Here is a 27,932-nt window from a genome sequence, read left to right on the forward strand (position 1 = left end):
TCTCTTCTTATTCATTAAATCCACCTTAATTAGCATTTTCCTCCAAGCAATGACATTCACTTTGATAATGTCCAAATTTATGATAATTGTAGCATTCAACAAAATCTTTGCTGTGTTTACCCCTGTCTCGACTCGTTGAAGCATATCTACCTCAACCTCTCCAAACTCCTCTTCCTCCATTTGAGACTTAGAGCTTGTTCTTCATTTAAGCAGCTTTGCAATTTATCAATAGAGAGTGATATCATATGATTGGATTCTTCAACGACGCGGACAACATAGAATTTCGCCTTCATAGACCTTAAGATATTCTCATCATCCAATACTTGCTTAGTTCTTTCTCCATGAGTTGTCATGCAATTTGCAATGCCAAGCGTTCTTGAAAAGTACTCATATTCTCCCCGATTGCAAGAATCTCAAACTCACTACGCAGAGGTTTTTAACCTTGGAAGAACGATGATGCTTGCGGGGCATGGCATCCCAAATGTCTTTAGCGGTATCACGCAGAAAAATGGTTTCCATGATTGACCGATCAACGAACTAAAACAAACCATTATTGACCTCCAAATCATACAATTTGCTATCCTCAGCCGCCTTTAGTTGTTCTTGAGTTGCATTTGGAGGTGCAACGGTGACGCCAAACTCGATCACGATGCAACTTTTCCATCAACATCGCTCAATGATGATATAATCTATCAAACATTAAAATAGCTGGTTGAATAAAATGCGAGGATTCAAACATGGTGGAAGGAAGACTAGTGCAATAACGATGAAAGAAAGGCTTACGTTTACAAATTAAACAAAACAAAATGGAACCAACATTAATAACTATAATTGTAAAGGGAATTCATAATAAATAATTGTCGGAGCCAGACAGCTAATGTATTTGAATGAAACACTAATAATATTAAGTGCTAATCACAATCATAATATTACAGTAATACAAATTGAACACACTCATGTTTTGGTAATCATATCATAACATATATTAGTATATACTATCAAATCCTAACTATATATACGCCATGCAACGTCACGCCTCCGATCTACATCAGCAAAGCAGCAGCGACGAATGCAGCGACGATTCCTCCTCCAACGGCAACTCTGGCGGGGGCAGAACCCGTAGGACCCTCAGCTGGCCCATCGGCAACGGCGGCATCAGCAGGTCCGGAAGCAACTGGGGACATGGATGGAGAGGTGGTGGGGGAGACAGGAGCGGGAGGAGAATCGGTGGGAGAAGCAGCAACTGGAGAGTCGGAGGCAGGTGTAGTTGTAGAAGGAGAGGAAGCCTGAGGGGAAGTGGCGGAGGAGGTTGGAGATTGGGATTGGGATTCAGTGGGAGGGGGAGTGGAGGTGGTGGTGGTGGTTGGTGGAGGAGTGGAGGTGGAGGTGGTGGGAGGAGGAGTGGAGGATGTGGTTGGAGGAGGAGTGGTGGAACCAGCGCTGGAGGCAGTTGGTGAAGAGGCTGGGACGGGGGAGGATTTAGGTGCAGCGGCGTTGGCGGTGGGGGTGGTGGTGGGTGCTTGACCGGAAACGAGGGTCGAGAGTAATGTGATGATGAAGAAGAAAGCAATGTTGGAAGAGGAAGACATGGTTGATGATGATGATGATGATTGTTGGAATGAGATGAGAAAAGGTTGTTGGTGAAAGAGAAATGTTGAAGAAAAGAAAAGAAAGGGAGAGTGTATTTATATGGTAAGAAATGAAAGAGAGAGAGAGGAGGAGAAGGGGTCTTTACCGAGTCAACCGCGCGCAACCGAGCATTTTTCAACAAAAACCAATAAAATTAAACAGTTTTTGTTAATTTATTGATTGATTGATATGAGAAGGAAGAGTTGGAAACAAGATTAACTGCCATTTAAATTTGGATTTCTCTCACCCAAACAACTCCTTTATTCTAAATTTATAAATCGTTTCATAACGCGCCAATTCTTATTCTCTTTTGTTTTTTAGGCCGTCATTATTTATTTATTTATTTATTTATTTATTATTATTATTATTATTATTATTATTATTATTATTATTATTATTATTATTATTATTATTATTATTATTATTATTATTATTATTATTTGACTTAAGTTATTATTGTTATTTGACTTTAATAACCAAGATGTCAAGGTGGTCTTGAGCAGTAGAATAACTGAGGTGTTATCAAAGGTTTAAGGGTGCGCATGAGCCCGATCAATACAATAAAGACAGACATATAGTTCTCGGAAGCATACATATGGCCAATTTCGACAACGAGCGGTTACCTAAGTTACAAGATCAGCGTAATGGTTACACGATAGCCAAGTGTCACTTGAAAGTTACGGAATTGATGGGGAAGACGTTATATGACAATGAGGAGGTCGACAGACGTTATCTAAGTCATTTAAGTTTGGGACTCAAAGGAACATAGCTTTATGAATCAAAGAGATGACATAGTGTGAGTGCACTTTCTCATTAGATATTTTGCATGATGTCAAAATTAGGAAATCTTTAGCATTTCTGTACATTGGACGATATATCTGATTTATTATGTGCACATTTGTATTAGGGATCTTAGAATGCACTTAGAATATATTTGGAAAAGGTATCATGCATTAAAAATGAGTTTTAATGCTTTAAAAATCAATTTTTACACAAAACACAGGTCTATGATCCGACACTTATGGGTCAATATTAAAGCATGTAGCCTCTGTTTGTATGTGTCGACAGATACTGTAAAAATTACTTCTATGTGTCGACACATACGATGGACAGGTCGATATATGCACTGTATTTTTAAAGCCTGTAGCTTCTAGTTTTATATGTCGACACATGACCTTGAACAAGTTGACGCATGCATCAATATGTGTCGACACATGACATACGTGTCGTCACATGTTGTAGCTTTTCTAAAAAATTGCATTCTTTTTCAATTTCTATGTTTCTTTTTGGCCTCCAACTTGCACACTTATAAATACTTCATACATGCATCATTTTCAACTTGATGAAACTATAAACACATATCAATATTGCTCTCATCTTCAACCTTCCATCTATGCATACACACAAACAAACTACACATAATTATTTTTTGTTTGGGTGTCATCTAGACTAGGTTGACAGCATCCAATTTAGGTCAGTGTACCGGTATACTGGATTGAGAATCTTTAGGGTTTTCATTGGAAAAAACCTTAGGGTTTGTCATCTAAGTTCATAGTGTTGAATTTGGAGTTTACACAAGATTTCACAAATATTATATTCGATGTAGTGAAAGCCTTTGAAGAAAGGGGGTTCTTGCAAATGAGTAGCGTGAGACGGTGAATCGTTTGGAAATCTTGGGACACAGTAATACGCAATTGGGTTCGATCGAGTAAAAGCTTTGAAGAATGGTGGTTCTTGCAAAGGATTAGCGTGAGATGGTGAATCAATTGGTGTTAGCGGGATACTTGATCGCGCTCTGATCAAGGGAAGAGAAAGGGTTAGAATCAACATCAAACATTGGGTTTGTAGGGTTGTATTGCTACATTTCTCTTGTAAACGAATTTTGGCAAAGTAAGATTGATATCTCAATTCCAATTGGAATTGGGGGAAGACGTAGCCATATCGAGGACGATTGGTGAACTGCCTAAACAAATTCTTGTGTCCTCTCTCTCTAAAATACATTTAATTTTCTTAAGCAAATTGTTAAATTCATTGATTGAGTAATCTATTCATAGATTTATCCTTTAATTGTTAAACGTTAAATTGCTTTGTTGATTACATTAAAATCTACTGTATTGTAATTGGTATTTCATATCAACAAATTCAAAAGGAAAATCTAAAAAATCAATCCGACGCCAAGTGTTTGGCAATTTACTAGTTTATGTTTTCTCACTAATTTCATTGGAAATAGATTATCTTAGTGATCCTATTAAAATGATTGCTTTAGAACTTGGTGTATTAGTTATTTATCATTGTTGTATATTCCATACGGTATTACGCATATCCGAGTTTTTAATAATCGATTCAATTTAGACGACTTGTTCGATCTAGCCTAAATCTTCCGCTTGACATAGTTTAAGCGCGTTTCAAAAATAATTTTTAAAAGGAAATTTTACTTTGGAGATCTATTCACCCCCACTAGATAAGTTGTCATCGTCTAACAAGTGGTATCACGAGCTCCGATTAATTCTATGCTTTAAAATGTTATTAGATAATGGCTATCGAACCTAAAGAGACGTACAATAGAGCGCCTATTTTCACCGGTGAAAACTATAGTTATTGAAAAGTTTATATGCGTATTCATATCAATTCATATGATAAGGGAGTGTGGGATGCCATTATCAACGGTCCAACTTCAATTATCATGATCGATGCTAATGGTGTTGGCACACCTAAACCGGAAGCACAGTGGAATGATGAGGATAAGAAAAAGTGGGCTCACGATTGAAAAGCACAAAATATTCTCATATCTGCTTTTGGTGTTAATGAATTTTATCGTGTTTTCCATTATAAAACCGCTAAAGCTATTGGAACGCATTGCAAGTTGCCGATGAGATAAAAAGATTTTGGAATGCTCGCATTCCCCTTTCTAAATCCTTGTTGTTTTGGAGAGTGATACACAATAAACTTCCTACATAATCTTGCATTCAGAGGTCTTCAAACTCCCTCTGTGTGTAGTCTTTGTTTTTAGTATTTTGAGTCCACAAAAGGAATACAAGAAGAAGCATAATGTGAATAACAAGAAGACACCGTAAAATCCTTATCCGGAGCAAGAGACCACACAACCGTATCTTTTATATGTAATACACCTCCAAAAGACTCCAACCGCCCCTTTCATTGATGGTTTTTTATTTCGATCCCCTTAATTTTTGTATTTTTTATCTCTGTAACTTCCTTTTTTTTAATATACCTTTGGGCTTTGGTGCCTCTTGCCCCTTTTTTGCCAAGAAAAAAAAATCAATTTTGTTTTTACTGAGGCTAAAAAAATCTATCTTTGATTGACCGAAAAAATACTATATCGATTATGCTATATACTCAATTGATTTATAAATAGTATTTTAATCATATTTGATTTTAATATTTATTATGTTTATATCTATACTTCTAGTTATTTTAAAAATATATCTGTCAAAACAATGTCATATTTATAAATATATTAATATTTAACATTAGTAAAATATTTATGTTCATTAAATTATAAATAATCACAATATATCTTTTACAAGGTAAAATAAATTCAATCACTAAACTATATCTGATTATAATCATCAAAATCATTGATTTTTATTTAAGAAATTATTTTATGTAAGAGGGAATGTAAGCTTCTCAAAATATGAATTTATTCCATTCAAGCCAAATTTACAATATATCAACAGTACAAAGGATCTCAGTATACATACTAGTGTGTATATATAGAATCATAAACAGTAGATAGACAGAAACATTTATCAAACAAATATATAGCAATATAAGGTAGTAATTGACTATCCATACTTCGTAGCACCGCTCCCAAGTAGCTTGTACCTTGCATATATGCCCTGCACCATTCTGAAAATGATATGATTTCAGATTTCCTTCTCCTGCGATTATTTATTCCTACAACACATTATTACTATTCAGAGGCGTCTATCTTCTATTTGGTACAGGCGTCTTTAATACTGAGCTGTAAAACTTCATGCCATACTGAGCCAGGGAACTAATTCAGAGCATGATCATCTTGCTGCCTTGAAAGGAAAATAAGATTAACATTACACTGATACAAGTATATACACCGTCTTTTTCCTTTTTTATTCTTTTACGGATACATGTATACAAACAGCGTCTGCAATCAAAACTTTGCCTCCAGAAGAATGGAGGAGTATGGAGCTATACTGTACGTTTTTCCTATGCCGGGAACACCATCAAGGACCAAGTCATCAGGAGATTCAAGATTAGTGTCCACCTGTAAATATGCCGACATAAACTTAAACTTATATTGAACATATTGAAACAATCTATATCCTTCTAACATAAAGAGAACAATTAGTATATGAAATAATAATGTAAAACTTTACTATTACATATCCATTCAATTATAATTTATATCACACCATTATATCCCTTTGTTATGTTAGCTCCCAAGTATGTATCCTCAAAACATATCTTACCACGCGATACCAGCTTCTCTTTGTTGGAGGTGTGGGCAGCAGAACTTTCAAAAAGTAGTCATGAGCATTAAAAGCTAAATAGACATCTCCCCCACTTTTGTCATGAAGCCTGCATGCATATGTGAAACACAAACACAAAGGGGAAAAACAGAGTTGTCAAGTCAGTCTCAATTACAAGCAATAGACATTCCAGTTCCACTAATGAAAATTAGGAGAAGCAAAGAGTATCTATATATATTTTAAACTATTTTTTTCTATTATATATTGACTATAAAGTACACGGCATGACTAAGATTTCTTTTTTGAACATCAAATGCTGATAATTAGTGTGTTATGTTAGTAGGAGGAGTTGAACATCCACTTTATAACCCCTACTCTATGACCAAGATAATATCTAATCTGAAGATAGTGTTTTGGTGCTTCATTGTGTGAATGTGTCTCTAAAATTGCAGTGTTTTCCATTTATTTCAAATTGAAATATGTATACTTACGTAAATGCAAGAAATTTGCTTTCATAATTGTCCCAATTGTCTTCATGCCAAGTTATTTCTTTCTGCAAAAATAAACTGTTCTATAAGCACATATGACAATGATTTTCCCTTTTTGATGGGAAAATGGTATTGTTTTTGAAGAAATAGTTTATTAGTATTGAACAATCACCTCACTGAGAAAATTTTCATGCCTGAATATTTTACGTTCATGCCGGTATTTTATCGCATTGGAGAAAAACCTGAAGTGATCACGCTTCCTTGCATCCAACTATTGAGCAAGATTAGGCTGTTAAGAAATGATCACTAGTAAGCTACGAAGAGGGATGTTATAAATTTACCTGATCCCACAGGAAAAAATTAATGGCAGAATCATGCCCGTAACTATTGTTATTTCCATAGCGAGTATGGCCATATTCATCCCCCATTAGCATCATTGGCGTTCCCTGGTCATTCATTACAAGTTATTAAATTGCTATTCTGATTTTAGGGGCAGCTAATGATAACAAATGGATTAATGCAACAGCATCTTCAAGTTTTCTTTTGAAAAGTCTGTATAGTATAATCACCTAAAGTGCAATGTAGTTAAATAAAAATTAAGTTAAAATGAAAATAATTTCCCTTAAACTTTGAGCCTCGACACATAGCTCCTAGATGTGAAGCACGGGTACTCCGTTTTAGGTAAAGTACCGGTACCGGGTACGTACCGGGTACCGGTACACGTACGGTACGCGTACGGTACGCACCGAAGCCGTACCGATTTTATTTTATTTTATTTTGCTTTGGTACACCAACCGGTACACATTTGGTACACGTACCCAAACTTTTTTATTTTTTTCGGTTTTAAATTTTTTTGGATAACATAATTTAGGCTTAAGTAAAAATTAGGTTATTTATTTATTCTATTTATAAATAAAAAACCGAAAGAAAAATTAAGAAATGGGTTCGTTGAAAAGAAATTGGAGCACATATGGATTCATTCTCTCGATGAATCTGAACTAAAAACTGCATTCATTGGAGAAGAAAATATTGATATTCAACCATGATTTTATGATTTATTAATACTTTGAAGTGTGATTTATTTAAGCAAACTATTTTTTAATTTTATTATTTTATCGTTATTTAAATAATATAATTGCTTTGTTATTTTTATAATTATATTTTTAAAGCATTATACTAACGTACCCGTACCTTAGTTTTTCTAAAAATGCCGTACCCCGTACCAGTACCCGTATCGGGTACTGGGTACGTACCAGTACCTATGCAACGCATAGTAGATTAAAGCTGTTATTTAGCAAGCTTAAGGTTTCAACAGGCCACTGTATTTCAATTGAACTTCCAATATTTACTCACATTTGCTCTGAGTACTTTACCATATGTTTAAACTTGAAAGTTCAAACGCATTAATTGCCAAAATTGAAACCACACGAGGTTATTTGCCAGATAGACAAAGATTAAGGGGGTTTATTTGCATTATAATATTAAAAAAATTGTAGCACAAAAGCATTCTAAAACGTACTTCAAATATGTACCTGAGATACCATTAATGCTAAATGAAAGTTCTTCATTTGCCTTGACCGCAAAGCTCTTATACTAGTATCATCAGTTTCACCTATCAAACAAATACAGATAACAACCAATTTTCAGTAAATGGAAAATGAATTATATCCTTGACAGATAATTAAACATGGGTGGAGGTGACCATACTATGGTTGTATTTTTGCCTGTAACTGTTCTGGAAGTCAAAGTTAAGAAAAGATATAGGTTTCAAGGTCCACATTTCTTGATAGAGAGTTGTGTTGCTTATGCTTGCTTACATCAGTTCAAGATTTTTGCTATGCAGTTTTTATTTGTGGTGCATTCAGTAAATGTTCTAGAATAGTCTACCAGTAATGTAGTGTGTCAATAATAGCCTAAGTCAGCTAATCTCCGTCAAAATCGGTTACATTCAGTTAGCAGCTTGTTAGACAAGCCAAGACTAGAATATACAATTATTATAATTGTAGACTCAGATTTCTCCGACTTGAAAGAATAATAATATAAAAAATCATTACATTTCTCTAATTTATAATTATTCAACTATCAATTTCAATCAGGATATCAAAGCTTGATCAAGGCCATAGCCATGTCTAACGATATACAACCTCTTCAGCTTTCCACACCTTCATTGTCTGTCTATTCCATCTTGGTCACTCCAGCACAACGATTTCAACTTGACTTACGACTTCCAAAGCAAACGGTTATGAATCTCATTTTCCACCACGACTGTCATCTTCTCTGATAACTTCCATGCCTCCTCCAGCAAAATCTGTTTCTATTTTTGCACATATCACCTTTTCTAATGTTGTCTCAAAGAATGACAACAACCCACTTGCATCGCTCCTCCCGTTAGACATTAGTCCTATAACATGAAACAAGTGCTTCAGCTTCTATTCCATTCGCCTCCACCTGCATCTTCTTACTTTCACATTGCCCTCCACAAAGATAGATGTTTTACTCTATACGTTAACCCTATTCATCATTTCTTGTCTCACACCTATTATGTTTTTTTTTCTGCTCTTTTATTTCATCTATCTTTGTTCCTTAGACAGTTGATGAAACACTATCCCATGTAGGGTGGAGACAGACAATAATCTTTAAACCAACCATACTTTGGGTCTTGATCACTTGCTCCTAGGAAATTTGTTAAAATTCTTAATCATACAATTAGGGCAAAACCTTCTACTCATCGTGACTCAATTAGGCAGCTATGGGAAGATCACAATTAGGGCAAAATTTCAAAGCAAACTAAAATGTCCATAGTGCATATCCAACTGCCCTCGTATAAGAGGTCCAACTCCTGCAAAGTCGTTATTGCTTTGTAGTAAGTAGCCATCCTGTTTTGCATGCCATAACTATTGTTTCAGGACATAAATCAGATAGGAATTTTGAATTTTGAATATAAGAGTATGTGTCTTTTCCAGCTTCTAAATCTTGTTTTGTTGTAAGTCAAAACATGAACATATTTCCAGTTGTTGATTCCATACAATTAATTAATCAGACAATGATAAGGAGTAACAGGGTTTGTCTCTTGCCATCCTGGCTTTCCAAATTAGGCACATATTTTATAAGAAACCCATATTTCCCTTTGCTTTCAAAAATTAGCTTAACAATTTGAGACTAATATGTGTAGTTTTATCTACTGAGTAGCGGATCATTGATTTGGAGTGAGTTGGAGAAACCAACAAGGCATGGGCAATCAAATTTTGGTTTCCAGTTGTGCTGCCCGTGGTTATCAAAATCACGATCTAAATCTTAAAATTTTACGATTTTACGATCTCACTCACCCACAACGATCTAGATATTAAGTAGAATCGTGTGTTGTAGTCAAACTGCGAAAAAAAATGGTAAAACCATTGATTATGTGCAATTCGCCAGTTCCGGCCACGGTCGGCCATTTTCCAACAGCACAAGATACAAAGGCACAACAATTTCAGTTTGGCGGCGTCCATTTTTCCATGAATACACTTGCCTACGAAAATATCATGTTGAAATACTTCAAATATGTAGTATTATTTTCTGTTTAAGTTACGCTTTTTGTTACGATCTTAAGTTTTCCGATCTTGCTACCCCCTCTCAATCTTACAAAAAAATTGAGTAGGATCTTCCGATCTTATGTTTTACGATCTTATTATCCCCTCCCGATTATGCAAGATCCCGATTTTGACAACCTCTGCCTGCACCACCTGTGCTACAGCCTCGCCTCCCGGCTCCCACACTGCCATCAGTCATTGTTGAGTCTTCAGTGCGACCAGAGGTTGCTGTGTTTGTGCTGTTGGAAGCGCCGGTAAGAGCATGCTTCGACAAGTTTGTGCATGCCGCGAGTGAAGAGGGAGGGAAACCCTTGATCACTGAACTTAGGACTGCTGAAACCATATAGAAAGCAATGGAAATATGGCACTAGAATAGAATTATTACATTAAAGTCAATTCAAAGAGAACACATCATTTCCAAACAATGAATAGCATAGGTGAACGGTCGATACGTAAGTAAAGCATAGCCTTTCAGAGCCTACCTTCAAAACCACAATTCCAACTAAAGTTATCATTGCATCCATCATTCCCACCTTCCCCATTAGCTTCATTGTGCTGCAAAATCAAGAATCAAAGAAAATATCAAGTTTTGATATACAATTTAAAATTGGAGGAAAAAATTTGGAGGATCTACCTTGAAATTGTATGAAACAAGATCACGCAAACTGAATCCATCATGTGCAATAACAAAATTAATACCATGGTATGGTCTGCGCTTGTTCACCTGAGACAAACAGATGAAGGTGAGAAGCCATTGTTATAAAATTATTTATAAAGCAGAATAGAGCTGAGTGAAAATCGACATCATTAAATTTCAGAGCCATATTTACAACATATTAATAGAATGGGGCATAAATAAAATAACATTAATTTCATCATGTTGCCATGAAATAAAACTAGTTTTTTTAATATCACCCAAGACTAAACGAAAGAACTCAAGATCAACCACAAATTTTTAGCAGCCGAAGTGCTGGACACATCATATTTTGACTGCAACATAATAATTACCAGTATTTATTTTTCAGTCACGAGATTGGATAAATATACTCATTTGACCAACATAGTTTACCAAGGAGGAGGGACTGATGATTCATTTTGTATCATGAATTTCAGTAAGACTTTGAAGTCTGAAGGCCTCTTTAAAAGAGTGCATAAGAAATTTAGCATCAAAATATAATTGCATATTTATGGTAGATATGTTGGATAAACTACAGAGTTGGCAATAATTTAGACTAGCTTAATCAAACATTCTAGCTACACTAGTTAAATTTCAGAGTTGTTGGAAGCGTAAAAAGCCATTCCCAAACCTCCATCAAATAGCTTAAAGAGTTGGTCTTTGACGGAGTAAGTCCTATAAAATAGCAACCATGAAGTGTTATAAGTGGCGCTTACTCTGTAAAGATCAGAAGATCCAGAAACACGAGTTGCAAAGCTCCCCTTGGTTCCAGAATCACCCTAGGACATGTATTAAAGGAGACAATGAAGTAAGAATAAACCAAACAAGGCATAAGTCAAATCCCAGCTCATTATAAAATCCATTTTTCATGAGTTTCTTACTCCCCATACAGCATATTGATAGGAATGACAATTGATTTATCTCAGCCTTTTATTTGCAGGTCATCCATCTTATGTAAAGCATGTTACCTTAGCCAGCCAATAGAAAGAAAATTTGGATCATATTAGTATTTTCTACTCTTAGAATTACCTTGATAAATTTCCGTACGTCATCACGATATTTTCCATTCCATTCAGCCCATCTACATCAAAGACATACATTAAATTCTTCATAGATGAACTAATATCCAATAAATACATCCATAAAACAATATTTCTGACATTCTAGACAGAATCATATAGGTGCGCGCGGTTTAGAAGATGACATTAACTTTTGGCACAGCAGTAACATGATGCAAAGCAAAAAGTATTGTTGAGTCTCACAATGAACAAGATATAGCCTGAAAATGGGTATATAAGTGGGAGACATCCTCTCCTTTCATTTTGGTTTTGTAAGTTTGTGTTAAGCCTAACCCAAACTTTAATATAGTACAAGAGCCGCTTCGATCAGGCATTAAGTTCATCAACTTTCATTATATGTAGGATTATGATGAAGATTATTAATAAAATAAACATATATACTTAAAGATCATTAAAAGAATTACCGATCCCAATTTGGAAAACTTCCAACAAGATAGAGACCACCACAGTCCCAAGGCTCTGCAATGATTTTACATCTTGACAAGACTGCATCTTTAGCAATTGCCTGCAGAGGATAACATCACATCACTTGATAAAATATTCAAATTCCAGACTCCCAAATTTAAAGCAGAAAGAGACCACTGCAACTGAAAGGTTTGTCTTCAAATCAAAAAAGTTATAGGAATGTTTATTAATTAATAGTAATCTAGTTAACATGAAATCAAACCAACAAAAATTGGTAAAAAGAATTAAACTAAATTAAAAATTCAGGTTTTGATTGGCTTTCATTTTTATTGAACTGCTAAGCTCATTTTGGTTTGTGATATCTAAACCCATTCATTTACTAAGTATGGGCATTGGATTTCTACCTCATGTGGAGTTCTTTCCTACCTAGGTCAAGGATTGGAGGGTTAGTTGAGAATGAATTGCCATGGAATTTTTCTTTTTTGGTCAGTTTATGGTGATTAAGTTATATGGAGCTCAAATCCAGAACACTTATTTAGAATTTATTCCCCACATATTTTTAAGAAGAGACTTGTTTTCTATGCTTTAATTCGTTTTCATCTTATGGACATTTGAAAAGAGCTTATTTTGTAAGTAAACAAAAAAAAAATCGTGTATCACTCTTGTGTGGAGAGGGATCTGAAGTTCATGTTGGTCTGGAAGTCACGTTGGCAGGCTGTGTGGCAAAGCTGATCAACTGGTTTCTGGTTTTTGCACAACTGCAATAACAGGAAGATCTGCAGCAATTTCTAATAACTGTATTTCTATGCTTTCACAATAGTGAAGTTATAAGGACTGATTCGGGTTCAATCTAAAAACATTGAACCCAGTGCCCTAACTGAGTGAATCGAGTTTAGCTCTTTGAAAACCCAAAAAATAACTTTATGTTGAATTCGGACCATTTTTAGCATCGGATCGGTTTTACACAACCCGTGCCCACTCTTAGATGTAGGAATGGAACCCTTTATATGTCAGTAGGTTTAATGTATGCATTACTAATTACAATAATTGGAATTGCTATTCACTAGGATAGTTAAGTGCATAAATGTATATATTACATTAGCAGGTTCAATCTAAAAACATTGAACCCAGTGCCCTAACTGAGTGAATCGAGTTTAGCTCTTTGAAAACCCAAAAAATAACTTTATGTTGAATTCGGACCATTTTTAGCATCGGATCGGTTTTACACAACCCGTGCCCACTCTTAGATGTAGGAATGGAACCCTTTATATGTCAGTAGGTTTAATGTATGCATTTCTAACTGATATTTACTAATTACAATAATTGGAATTGCTATTCACTAGGATAGTTAAGTGCATAAATGTATATATTACATTAGCAGATTAATTAGTATAGTAAACTGCATAAATGTGTGTATGGCAGTTGCAGTTTTATGAGGGCTGAGTCAGCCACTTAACTTGTAATTTAAATTGTATTTATATGAGAATTCTCCAAGAGTAAACACAGTTTTCAGAATATCTGAGTTTGACATTATATGTCTTTTGTGTTGGGTCAGGTTGACTCAACCAATGGCCAACCCTAGCTGTAGGAGCTCTATATATGGCTGTTATTGTAAAAAGCACATTAAACCAAAAACTAACTCGTCTGTTTTCTGGTTGGAATATTCAGTTTGACACAATATTGGTCCTGAAGTTGTAGTGCAAGCAATTACTTAACAACCAAGAATCATGGACACCTATACAGACATTGGAAGGAATGGAAAATCTAAAATGTCCAGAATTTTTTATGTCCTGCCTTATGTCTGACAAGAATGTCCAAAAAGAAATCCAACATTGTTTTCAGATGATTTGAGATCCCAAATAACTGAACCACACTGATGAACTCACATATTATATTGTGAATATAGGAGTATTTGTTTACCCTGATGAGTGGAGGAGCATTGAGGGGCGAACCATCAGTTCCTCGACACATTATACTTGCAAGATCAAATCGAAATCCATCGACATGATACTCAGTGACCCTACAATAAAGCAAAACGAAACACACAAAATAATACTTACACAGTTAGAAACATAAAAGAAAATCATGATATTGGTTAGTTTCTATATTTTAGTATTTCCAGTGGCGTCACAATTCGATTAATTATTATTAGCCTTTAAAAAAAACATTAAAGATAGTCAAACATTGCCTGACCCTTAGAGATGTCAACAATTCTTGGCTTGATGCTTTTCTCATTATTATTTCTCGTATATATAAAGGTTACAGGGCTATATCGGTAATTACACTAAATAATTACATTTAAACTAATTCCTGTTCACATCCCCCCTCAAATTGATGCTGCTTGTCAATGAGAATCAGTTTGCTAACAAGAAACTGATGACGTGGACGCGGAACAGCCTTGGTAAGAATATCTGCAATCTGCAACTGAGTACTGACATGAGGAAGTGATATTATTCTGTCATCATAAGCGTCACGGATTGAGTGACAATCAACTTCAATATGTTTGGTGCGTTCATGAAAAACAGGATTCGCAACAATTTGGATGGCACTTGTATTGTCAGCATAAAGTGAAGTTGGCTCTATTTGAGGAAATCCAAGTTCAGCCAAAAGACCACGAAGCCAAATTATTTCAGAACAAGCAGCAGACATGGCACGATACTCAGATTCAGTAGAAGATTTAGAGACTCTCGCTTGTTTCTTACTTTTCCATGAGATCAATGAAGAGCCAAGAAACATGCACCAACCAGTGACAGATCGTCGAGTATCAGGGCACCCTGCCCAATCGGCATCACTATAAGCACTCAATTTAGGAGGAACTCCAGTAGGAAAGAATAAACCACGATGAGAGCTTCCCTTCAAGTAACGAATTATACGACGAACTGCTGCCAAGTGAAGGTGGCGAGGAGAGTGCATGAATTGACTTACTTGTTGAACAGCAAATGATATGTCAGGGCGAGTAATAGTCAAGTAATTAAGGCTACCCACGAGTTGACGATACAATAAGGGATCATGCAACAGATCACCATCATCACGATGATATTTAACATTAACCTCAAGAGGAGTATCCACTGGATTAGCCGATTGCAGACCAGCCATAGAAATTAAATCTGTGGCATACTTGTGTTGATGGAGGAATATGCCCTTGGATGTAGAATGAACCTCAAGACCAAGAAAATAATGCAAATTACCAAGATCTTTCATATGAAACGCTGCTTGTAACTGCTGTTTAAGGCTTTGAATGGAAGCATGATCAGAACCAGTAATAATCATATCATCAACATACAGAAGAAGTAGGACAATTCCAGTAGATGTTCTATGAATAAATAGAGAAGAATCGTACTGACTCTGAGTAAAGGAAAACCCAAGTAGAGTGGAGCGAATTTTTCATACCATGCTCTAGGCGCTTGTTTCAAACCATATAAGGAGCGTTTGAGCTTGCACACACCCTTAGATGACGGAAATAAACCTTGAGGAGGAGTCATATAAATATCTTCCGCCAGGTCACCATGAAGAAAAGCATTTTTCACATCTAATTGATGAAGAGCCCACCCGTTAGAAGCAGCTATAGAGAGTACCGTACGAACAGATGTCATTTTGGCAACCGGTGCAAATGTCTCATCATAATCAATTCCATATTCCTGCTTGTTTCCTAAGGCAACCAAGCGAGCCTTGAAACGGTTGAGGGACCCATCAGAATTCAATTTCACAGAATACACCCATTTGCAGCCAATGGGTTTAACATCAGGAGGACAAGAGACAATATCCCATGTGAAATTCTCTTGAAGAGCTTGAAGTTCCTCATTCATTGCTTTTATCCGTACATCTTTAACTGCCTGTGAATAGCAAGTAGGAATAGATATGCTAGAGAGTGTGGCAGTCAGAGAAGTATGTGAGGAATCATACCTGTCTGGTGAATATCTATCTGGTGCTCGAGATATTCGACCAGAACGTCGTGGTTCAACCGTTACAGGATCAGGTGGCGGTTCAGCGTCGGGAAGGGGTGTGGGAACCTGCTGTTTGTGTTTTCTGACATATACATGACCTGGTTTATAGCGTTCTATAGATTGAGGCATAATAGAAAACTTAGGAAGAGTAACAATATCATTCATGACAGGAGAAACACATGGAAACATAAACTGATTATCAAAAAATGTCACATTCCTAGAAATGCGAAAACGATGGTCAGTGACATCATAACACACAAATCCCTTATGAGAGTGACTATACCCCATAAACGCACATTGAACAGACTGCGCTCCAAGCTTATGCCTTTCAAATGGAGGTAAGTGAACAAAACAAACACATCCAAAAGTATGTAAATCATTATAATTAGGCTGAATTTTAAAAAGACGAAAAAAAGGAGAATCGAGATCAATAACCGTAGAAGGAAGACGATTGATCAAGAAGACAGCTGTGGAAAGAGCCTCCACCCAAAATCGGGGTGGTACAGAAGCTTGAAGAAGTAAAGTGCGGGTCACATCAAGCAAATGACGATTCTTGCGTTCTGCCATCCCATTTTGTTGGGGGGTATTGGGACAAGATCGTTGAGACAAAATGCCTTTTTGTTGAAGAAATTCTTGAAACTCACGAGACATGTACTCACCACCAGAATCAGAGCGAAAAATTTTAACATTTTCATGAAATTGAGTTTCAACATATGTCAGAAATTTCTTAAACATAGAAAACACTTCAGATTTAGACCGAAGAAAATATATCCAAGTAAAACGACTATAATCATCAATAAATGTGACAAAATATTTATAGCGAGCATGAGAAACTACAGGAGACATACCCCATACATCACTATGAATCATTTCAAAACAAGAGGAAGCCCGATAAGCACCAGACGGAAAAGGAAGTGTTTTACTTTTAGCTAATTTGCAAACAGAACATGAAAGAGAGGCATTAGAAACAACATTTTTATTTCCCAATAAACCATTTTTAAATAAATGAGATAAAACAGCAGAGTTAGGATGACCCAATTTTCTATGCCAATCCTCATAAGAATTCAAGACATTATTACAAACAAGAGATAAATGACTAGAAATAAACTGAAGTGGAAACAGTCTTCCCACTTTAGGCCCCTTCGCAACCACCTTCCCCGACACCTGTTCCTGTACAAGGCAACCATCACGAGAAAAATTTACATTACAATTATTATCAACCAATTGACCAACAGATAATAAATTGGAAGCAAGTCCAGGTGCTACAAACACGTCCCGAAAATCAGAGTTGAGGTCACCAACATTCGTGATAGAAAGAGCATTATCATCCGCAATTTGAATTTTCTGATTACCATGGTAAGAATGTAAATTGTGCAAGTATTCAGAAGAGGCTGTCATGTGATTGGATGCACCAGAATCAAGAAACCACGGGCAGGAAACATTCGAAGACTTACCCTGAATTCCCAAGGTTGAAAGAGCGGAAAGTACCATCTGTTGGATTATTTCAGGTTGGAGAGCATCACCATTAGATGGATTGGTGATGGAAGGACCAACTGCAGAGCTTGTACTAGCAGGAAATGCTTGCACCGAACGTTGTGCTGATCGTGGAGGACGGGTGGGACAATCAGAGATAATATGGCCCTGCTGCTTGCAATAATTACAAAACTTCTTACTGCAACTCTGAGCAAAATGTCCAAATTGTTTGCAAGAGAAACATTGGACCTATGAAGCACGGATACTTCAAAAACTAGGCCGTATCGTATCCGATACGCCGATACGTTCCGATACGGCGCCGATACGTATCGAAGGAGTATCCGGATTTATTTATATTAAAAAATAAGTAAATAAATTCTGATACGGCAGCGATACGTCTCCGATACGTCAGGATACGTGACTTCTCAATTTTAAGAGTTTTTTTATTTATTTTAATGACTCTATTATTTTTAATGGTCATTTTTAATACCTTATTTAATTCCTTCCAGAAACCTGACATTTTTCAAGAATGATTTAATTTCTCATGATTTATTACTGCCAATTTTCAACATTTTAAATTTAATACATATTAATTATAACTTCCTCTTTTTTCTTACGTATCATTCCTTTTAATTTTTACAAGAAAGTTCTACTTTCAATATTATACCTTGCAACCTCTTTCTCTGCAACGATTAATTTCTTCTTCTTCATAATGCCTTCACATTTTTTCATTAAGAACATCTTACTAAAATATAGGTATCACTTTAATATTTTCCAGCAATATAGTAATGTATTTACAATTCCATTGAGTTTGGTTTTGTTAGATTATAATTTAACTAAACGTATCTTAAACGTATCGTATCTTATAGATTTCAATTAGTAACGTATCGCCGTATCGGATACGTATCGTATCTGATACTCGTATCGTGTCCGTGCTTCATTGCATTGGACATGTCGAATATCACGACCTTTACCTCTACTCTGAGGAGCATATGCAAACATAGCAGACTCAGAAATGACAACATCGTGAGACATGGATCCTTGAGTAGCAAGACGTTGTTCCTCTCTGAGAAGTTCACCAACACATGTATCTAAAGAAGGAACAGGATTCCTATTCAGCAAAGCACCTCTGACAACCTCAAATTCTGCACGAAGCTTCATGAGAAATTGATCTCGCCTACTAGTATTGTAGACCTCTGGGGAACATCAACATGTATAATCGCAGAGTGTTCTGTCCACAAATTCAAAAAACCAGAATAATATTCTTGAACAGACAGATTGCCTTGTTTGTAATTGGCAATGTCTAGCTCCAACTGAAAACGTTTGGCCGCGTTGTCTAGGTTATAGATACGCTTCAAGTAGTTCCACATTTCTTGGGCAGTGAAAAAAGATCGCAAATTATTAATCATGTGAGGATCAATAGTACCGAGAATCCAAGTGATAATCTGAGCATCTTCTATTTCCCATGCATCTAAGTCAGTTGTCGCTAACGGTGCCAAAGAGACATCGTCCAAGTGACTCCATAATCCTTTCCCTTTGACATACATCCGAAATTGAAATTCCCAAACAAGATAATTCTTTCCGGTAAAACGAACACAAATATGATCTATCTCTTCTTCGGAAGCCATAATATCAGAGATGACTTAAGAACAATTTTGTTAACGTAACAATTTTGTTAACGTGAAACAAGAAACACCAACGGAACACTGAAGAAAATACTTGCCGACACCAAATCAACACCCCAATTCAGGATACTCGCCGACACCAAGTCAAAACCCTAATTCAGAATACTTGCCGACACCGAGTCAAAACCCTAATTCAGAATATTTGCCGACACCGATACGATAACACGATCAAAGGAAACACGATTTGTAAGCACCCGAGATTAGAATCGCAATCTTGGAAGAGATTACCGAGAACCGAGATGATTTCAATTACCGAGAAACGAGATCTACCGAGACGATTTCAAGAGCGACCCAGTGGGGTGTCGCTGAATAAAGCCAAGATTAACCTAAAACTCACACAGGTTTGATCGAAAACCTCCTGATACCATGTCAACAATTCTTGGCTTGATGCTTTTCTCATTATTATTTCTCGTATATATAAAGGTTATAGGGTTATATCGGTAATTACACTAAATAATTACATTTAAACTAATTCCTATTCACAAGAGAAACTAACCGGCCTTTATGATTACTGACCGAGTATAAATGATTTGCAGAAACAGAAATAACAATATAGAGTGCTTCATAATATCTACAAGTACCAAGTCTATATGCTACATGTTGAATTTGTTACTATATGTAAAAGATGAAAGAAAAATATTATTGATAATAACTATTGACTTGATACAAGAGACTCGATACTAATTCCTATTTATAGAATACATAGACTCAATCCTAAATCAAGAACAAATCATGATAATAATAACTAATATCAATCTGATACTAAGATACAATCTAAATAAAAATGCAATCCTATTAGAATTCCTAAATATACTAACAAATTAATCATATTAAGTATCAATATCTCAACAATACATATTGTCAAAAAAATATGTATACAAATATACAAACGAACAAGGAAAAGCTGGTATTAGGTCAATTCCACAAAATAAATCAAGTTATATACAATCAATAATCATATCAATAACAAATTTTACACAAATAGTCCATACCAATGTCTTAGGCTGTCAAGAATTAGCTCCATGACCACTGGATGGTTACAATTCAATGTATTTCCTGAGGATGAACATTCTCTAAGTGAGAGAAGAGAACTTAAATATTGATACAACAATATACTACATTTGGGCAGAAGGTAAATAAAATTTAAATCAAATGTTGCATATTAAATATTCTCTGTAGAGAAAAAAAAACACAGTTCCTCTATATTGCTGCTAATTTGTATTGTGAAAAACAAGAAACACATTGCAATTTATTCATATATTGAAGGGAATTGGATACTACTTGGTTTCAAGACTTGGATGCTCAGCATCATAGTTATGGGAAAACTTTGCAATTGGTTTGGTCACATAGCTCTGGGAGCTGAGGGGCATTTTACTTTTGAATATTGTAGCCCTCAATTTGATGTTATTAATTAGAGTAGAGGGTTATTTTCAAGATTTTGTTTCATTATATCTATTTTCTGAGTGCAAATGTAAATTCATATGAATAAAGCTGTTAGAATAGAATCTTAAGGATTAGAAAAAGATAAAATTACCACAGCCAGAGAAGTTCAGCAATTGTCCTTTGTCGTCCAGCATGTAATAAACCTATAGAAATGAAGAAACTTTATATACAGAAAAAGCAAATAATTTTTCAACATCCTACATAACTAAAACAAATATGACAAAACATTTGTTAATAGATGATACCACTTTACCGAAGCCATATATAGTGTTCCTAACTACATGCCAATACTTGGGAGAGAAACTTACCATGAATTGTTTTCGACTGTTGAAGAAATATTAAACGAGAGTAAGTTTGTGCTATACTAATAAAATTTCGAAGGAGATGAATTCATTGACTATTGACTATGGAACACGAAAACTCCTTTGATTAGGCATGTCCAGGTGTTGGACACACTTCGGTGTCCGACACACATATCACACTGTAAGACATGCTACTTTGTAAGGACATTAAAACTATATTAGAACAAGATAAAGACACTGCAAATATTCTAACGTACAATAACAGTTTCAAAAATAAAATTACAAATAAGAAATTACCTTATTATCTATGCCACGAAATGAAGTAGTGTAAGGATTGGGGTCATCAGCCTCATTAGTATGATTGTAGACAACATCCAAAATAACCTATGTATAAATAAGATTTATCACAAGAGATATATAAATCTTGAAATCATATAAAATAAGACAGAATCAGGTGAGCGAAATATTAAGCATGCCTCCACTCCAAAGTTGTTACAATGAAATACTACTATCATTACCTCTATGCTAGCAGAATGCAAGGCTTTCACCATTTGCTTGAACTCTTGGGAAGCATTGGCTGGTCCTCCGCCAGCACTAGCATAGCGACTCATAGGAGCAAAGAAATTTATTGTTGAATAACCCCACGTATTAATCTTTGAAAGCAAAAATACATATGTTAGTATCATATAATGCCACTTAGCAAGTCAATGTTACATACTCTGATCTCTTTGATCATCAAAGAAAAATAGACATTACATATTCTGATCTCTTCAATCATCGAAGTAAAACAGATATGGATTCAATAGTTTTTATGATACAGCCAGAAAGAATACAACAGTTTTTATGTATTTGTTTATTAGGAATGGATCCTCTCCAGTTTACTCTATATATCTCCTTTCTATAGTCTTGGGGTGTATTGAGAAAATTTCAAGGTCATCTAATATCACATTATCATGATTTATTCTATACTCCCAAAACCATAGTGATGGAGAAAATTGACAGAATGAGAAATGGAGAAGATCCATTCCTTTATTTACTGGAGATATACAGTACACACTAAAGAGGTCCATTATGAAGCCTTGACTTCAAAATAGAACGTGATACTTTTGTAATTTACCATGTGATCTCTAGGATTTGGACGCCTCTGCAATTCCAATTCATCAAACTCAAAGATAGGCAGCAACTCCACTGCATTGATACCAAGCTCTAGAAGATGTGGGATCTTATATGCAAGCAACAAAATGAGTTTAAATAAAGAAATACAAAATATATTGTCAGCACCAATCATATAGTAATTAATAAACAGCACAAATATAGTTCCTAAAGTTGGTGGCATGCAACCACTAAACATTGATACACCTTACTACTCTGATACCCAAAGATAGTACAGATGTTACCTTCTCAATCACACCAAGATAGCTTCCACGAATGTTGTTATCCAACCCACTAGATTCATCCATTGTAAATGCACGGACATTCATCTCATATATCACAAGATCTTTCTGCATTTGCAACAAGAGCATAATGAATCCATAAATTGGACTTACTTCATCTAGAAACATACAATAGGCAGTCATATTCTCATCAATTGAAAAAGAAGAAGAAAAAAAGTAGAGATCAACATCAAGGTAGAATGGCTTATCAAAAAAAAACATCAAGGTAGAATGCAAACTCTATATATAGTTTTAAGCATAAAGCAATTTCTATGAAGCCTTGGTTTAGGGAAAAGATTTTGATGAATATCATTTTCGAGCAACTATCATTTATGCAGGCTGAATACCTCGGCAATATTTGGAAGCTTATAATTCTCTCCCCAGTCAAAAGACAAGCTGTCAAAATCATATGTGCCCAGAAACTTAGACAACTTTGAGCTAGTATCCCCAAAATATCTCCGACCTTCAACTAGCTTTGCATAAGGGTCAACAAGCACAATGCTTCTGTCAAATCGATGCCCCTTACCCCAGTCTTGAGATCCATCTATCCGATACCCGTACAGAACATTGCTCCTAGGAAGATCCTGCACAGCAAGAGATGAAAAACAAAATATATTAACTAAATGTCTAAATGTGCATTTTGAATAGCTGTTCAGTGTTTGAATTAGAGAGAATCTGAGAAATCTTAGTATTCATTGATGATAAAAGGAATTCTTGTTACATAATATGAGTCATGGATCTATATTTATAGACTGGGCTAATACTAATAAACAAATACAGTCAACATGTGACAGTTGTCACTGCTGTAACTAATTGAATTAACTAGGGGAGAAATGGTCCTATACAATAGATACATGATAAGCACGCCATAAACTCATATTTGGGAGGAGAGGAGTTTAGGGAGTTTTGTAATAGAAATATGCACTTAATAAGCAATGTCTTCTTCAATGAAGTGCCGTACCCATATAAGTTTTTGTTTAATATCATAAAGGTGGGAAAAAATCTCATCAAATTTAAAATGGAAAATTTGTATCTATATAATCATTATAGTAAAACTGCATGAAGTTTGATACATTGATTCCAATTACTTTCAAAGCTTTTAATGAGGTGCATCGGTATTCAACTCAAAGACATCTCATATACTTCCATCCATTATTGTCAATATTTTAGAATATTTAAGAGTAAAGGTAAATAAAATTCATATTTGACTAGCCAAAAGAAGTTTTTGACACAAGAATAATACACTTGAAAATAATGCATAAAATATACAAAATTTATACTCAAATACACAGAAAAGAAATGTTATTTATCTATGCAATTATGAAAGGTACTTGATAATTGCACACATATTGTATTTTTTAAATAAATTATAAAACATATAACAACAATTTCAATAAAAAACCATGGAAAGGCTAAAATCAGGCACAGGCAATATCACAGAAAGCACCTCAATACATATGTGCCAAATGTCCCCTGTTTTGTTTAAATGAGGGTCCAAAGCCAGTTCTATCATACCACCATCCAGTGTGTCAATGCTTTCCCTAAAATATTTTATAAAAGCAAAGGAAAAGCTGTGTGAAACAAAAATGGACCAATAACTTTTATGGAAATCTTATACATAAATTTAATTGCAGGACAATTCAGGCAATATTACAATTAAGAAAGTACATGAACACCAAGTATATTCATGTTGCAATATCACATTGCTTCTCATCCACAAATCCCGACATGTAGTCATGCCGTAGAAGTGATTTCCAATTCATTGAACCTATATTGCATGCCAAAAGATATATTTGTTTTCAAGTTGAAAATGACTAGAAGATATGAAATATCAGAAAGATGAAGCAATCTGCATCCCCTTCAAATTTGTACCAGATATTGGCATACAATTCTCAAAAAATTAACTCAGACCAAGAACGAAAGCTTTAAATTGACCAGCAGCAAGAAAGATTGAACTATAAACCACTTTTCCATTGGATTACTCATAGGCCTAAGTAAATAAGTCAGGGAAAATAATGATTACTATAAATATATAACCTTAGCATCCTTAAGCCAAAGGTACAATAAAAACTTATATAATGCATACACTGTGATTCCCTACTGTGAATAATATCCTTTGTTTTTAATATCTTTTTAAGTTGTTCCTGCACCATAATGCAAAAAGAAACCCAACCCATATCACCATCTAAAACTAACCTCTCGAAAAATTTCTAAATCGCGATCCCAAATGCTTAATGCTTTCTAACGATCTCAAAATCAAAGCAAACACTTCAATCCTTAATAATAAAGATCTATCTCTTTCTCTTGACATAACAGTTTTGAGCAAATATACAGAATGACAAATCAATGAGGGGAGCACAAACAAGGTTAGCTTCATGTTAGGTTCAGCTTACTTTTGGAAGCTTCTAGCGAGATCTTTTGTAATAGGGGGAAAAATTATTGTTTCTGTCACACACACAAAAAAAAGTGTTCCCGACAAGTTTTAGAAATTAAAGGCTCCTCACACTTGTATGTGGCTAAAATCAAATATGACAGAAAGTATTTCAAACACATTTTTTTATAGGAAGTTTAAACCAACATACAAAAATAAATCTAAATTTACCTTTCAGGGAGGACCAAACAAAGTGTGACAGCAGTTGCATGTTGTGAAAAAATAGCAAAGTTGATCCCGTTGTCGACTTGTGATACACCCAACGGAAATGCTTGGCCTGGAGAAGTTTCCCACGATGGTCTGGTCTTCATCACTTTGAAGGCTTCATCCTAGAATCACAAAAGGTAAGACATTGCAACACATGTAGATTAAAGTATTTGTACAGTGACACTCTTTCACAATCAGAATAATATCTAAATTTAAAAAGGTTTCCTACAAGTCAAACCTTATTCTTTTCATTTTCCACACATGATCTTTCTCAACATTGAGTTACATTTCTTATTATTCAAGTTTTAAGATCAGTGGCACAAAACAGAGACATTAATGACATAAATACTACCTTATGCACCTCTTCTTGAGCTCGACCATAAGCATTAGCATTAGTTGTGCTAAGCTTTGAACCTTCTCTTATCTAACCTATGCCAAAAATGTTCAATCAAAATTGACAACAGAAAATAAGAACTCACTAAGATTACTGAAATGCAGTTACATACCTCACTATTACTCGATTTGCTTCCAGATGCTTGCATACTAAACTTCAACCTAACGATAGGATCAAACGTAATAACCTAAAATTCTTACTGATTATAGTAACAATAAATGGATGTAAAATTGAAAGTGAATTACCGGATATCACGGCGAGAGAAATTTCCGGCAAGTGAAGTGCGTCCGGGATAGTTGCCGGTGCCGGAGAAAATCGAAGCGAGGAGTGTTGTTGGTTGAGTGGCGGTTCTTGAAGAGCAGAGTAATGGATTGTGAAGCATTGTTGAAGAGGAGTGTTGTTATTTGCACATTGAGAGTGTTTGTGTTGAGTTGAATTGAGTTGAGGTGTAAGGTCTAGAGATGATTCGAAGCGAGCAATGCGATATTCATGGCTGCCACGTGAATCTTGTCTTGGTTTGGGGAAAGAGAGGTGAATGGGACAATCGACCTCTACACGTGCCGGGAAGATATCTTGCACATCTTTCCAAAATCTCATCATTCTTTTTTCACTCTATTATTACATCTTTTCAAATTTTGATCGGTTGAGTTTTCAGGAATTTTTAAATAAATAATTAATTCTGTGAATTTTATGTTAAGATAAACTTCATTTATTAAAGTATTACTAAATTATACATAGGGATTAACATGCAAACTCTAAAATTAGAGAAAAATTATGAGCTGTTATGAATAATAGGAAATAGATGTGGATGTTCATTTTCCCCAATCTTTCTATATTCCTTCACTCCTATAATTTAAGTTCTTAACCTTTGTGTATTCCTTGAGTTAATGGTTGTTATTGGTCATGTACTATAAATATGGATCATATTGCAATGTAAATGGTACTTTTGGAAGAAGATAATACAATATTGCTTTCTCTCTTCTCTTTCTCTCCTTCATGTATCATTCATCTCTATATTGATTTGGTGAATTTCATAACACGTTATCAGCACGATACTCTACAACGCGGGTGATGATATAGTCAGGTTCTACGTTATTTTTCTAATCTTAATATATTTGAACCAATATAATATAATCCATGATTTTGTTACTATTTTTTTTTCTTCATATAAATATGTTTATTTTTTATATATTTTGTAGAGAAATTGATTTTCCTTGTACAATAATATTAGATTTCTTTGATCATTCTTGTTAAATTCCGGAAGAATTTAACATTAAAGCATTTTTCTATGTTTGTCCGAAATTGAATTTTAACACATAAAAGTGTTAATTTAATATTCAAGCATCCCTGAAGAATTGCACAAAGAATAATTTTTCTTGACAGTTGTTTATGGAAATAGTTTGTGATGTGATATTTGTAAAACTAAATATTATTATTAAACTAACTCCAAATTATTGTTCAAAGATTGAGTTTAATCGAGTATTGTGTTTATCAATAATTGATGAATTCCAGAAGAATTCAACGTTCAATCACCTTTAAAAGGTCGCATCTATAATATTATTGAATCCCAGAAGGATTTCATAAATTTTTCTTGTTGTATCGATCTAAAAATTCATAATTTGTAATATGTTCATTAATATATTGTCATTCCAGAAAAATGACAAATGATTTTAACGCATCCCAGAAGGATGGTTATATATATTTTTTAGATTATTGTTTATAACAAATTATTTATATAGCTCCTGAAGAACTTATCGAGCATCCCTGAAGGATAGAAAAATAAATTATTTTTCTAGTTCCTGAAGAACTTATCCATCCCTGAAGGATAGTAAATCAAATTAATTATATGATGATATAATTTTAGTGATATAATATTGTATGATTAAATATGTTTAATTTTATAAGGGGTAATTGTTTGATAATTATATGATCATATGTTCATATGAATGTATTTGATTAAAGTGTTTAATAATGAAATACTATTATATTGGTTTTGACTTATATTGGAGGTATCGAATATCTTTGTATTACACAACACAATTTGGACAGAAAATGTGTAATAGAAAAGCTACCTTCTTTTTCCTCAGGCTTGTACTACACTTATATTAGTACAATTGAAGCACGTGTCATTGTAAACCAGTAGTTTATAAATTACACTTAAATGTGTCGTTGGTAAAATCGGTTGGGTCATCTCGGATATAATATGATGTGAATAATTTGTATTGAAGAACCAGAAGTTTCTTCAATCCAGTCAATTTTTGTGTTTGTAAAGGAAAATAAAATTGTGAGAAATTACATTTTGATG

At 34.8% G+C, this 27,932-nt stretch overlaps 2 protein-coding genes across 3 annotated transcripts; both read right to left on the bottom strand.

Annotated features, from left to right (window-relative positions):
• Positions 1-1,043: 1,043 nt before the first annotated feature.
• On the bottom strand, positions 1,044-1,589 carry LOC131657870 (classical arabinogalactan protein 7-like). Its single transcript, XM_058927220.1, has one exon. It carries the CDS (start codon positions 1,587-1,589, stop codon positions 1,044-1,046), a length of 546 nt encoding a protein of 181 aa, XP_058783203.1.
• A 3,682-nt stretch (positions 1,590-5,271) lies between these two features.
• Positions 5,272-26,228, bottom strand: LOC131660977 (isoamylase 3, chloroplastic-like). Of its 2 annotated transcripts, XM_058930356.1 has the most exons (24): positions 25,873-26,228; positions 25,740-25,788; positions 25,586-25,657; positions 25,198-25,355; positions 24,043-24,136; positions 22,943-23,179; positions 22,560-22,664; positions 22,280-22,384; positions 21,681-21,815; positions 21,460-21,546; positions 20,952-21,003; positions 20,410-20,473; positions 14,236-14,335; positions 12,315-12,415; positions 11,861-11,912; positions 11,548-11,610; positions 10,790-10,879; positions 10,638-10,710; positions 8,116-8,195; positions 6,925-7,029; positions 6,756-6,854; positions 6,587-6,648; positions 6,096-6,204; positions 5,272-5,890 (listed from the first exon to the last, which is right to left on the bottom strand). In XM_058930356.1, exons 1-24 carry the CDS (start codon positions 26,007-26,009, stop codon positions 5,777-5,779), a joined length of 2,343 nt encoding a protein of 780 aa, XP_058786339.1. In that variant the 5' UTR covers positions 26,010-26,228; the 3' UTR covers positions 5,272-5,776. The 2 variants fall into 2 exon arrangements, with proteins under 2 accessions (XP_058786339.1, XP_058786340.1); XM_058930357.1 differs by lacking the exon at positions 25,873-26,228 and having other exon boundaries at positions 25,586-25,662; positions 25,740-25,784.
• Positions 26,229-27,932: the final 1,704 nt, after the last annotated feature.

The sequence above is a fragment of the Vicia villosa genome, linkage group LG3 (genome assembly GCF_029867415.1).
Source record: "Vicia villosa cultivar HV-30 ecotype Madison, WI linkage group LG3, Vvil1.0, whole genome shotgun sequence".
In the NCBI taxonomy this organism is placed as follows: domain Eukaryota; kingdom Viridiplantae; phylum Streptophyta; class Magnoliopsida; order Fabales; family Fabaceae; genus Vicia; species Vicia villosa.

Bases quoted from the DNA above. Each gene is read 5' to 3' on its own strand.
- LOC131657870 (XM_058927220.1), bottom strand. From the start codon at position 1,589: ATGTCTTCCTCTTCCAACATTGCTTTCTTCTTCATCATCACATTACTC.
- LOC131660977 (XM_058930356.1), bottom strand. From the start codon at position 26,009: ATGCTTCACAATCCATTACTCTGCTCTTCAAGAACCGCCACTCAACCA. The intron at 25,658-25,739 runs GTATGTAACTGC...GGCATAGGTTAG, and splicing joins GCAAATCGAGTAATAGTGAG to ATAAGAGAAGGTTCAAAGCT. The intron at 6,205-6,586 runs GTAAGTATACAT...ATATGCATGCAG, and splicing joins AGCAAATTTCTTGCATTTAC to GCTTCATGACAAAAGTGGGG.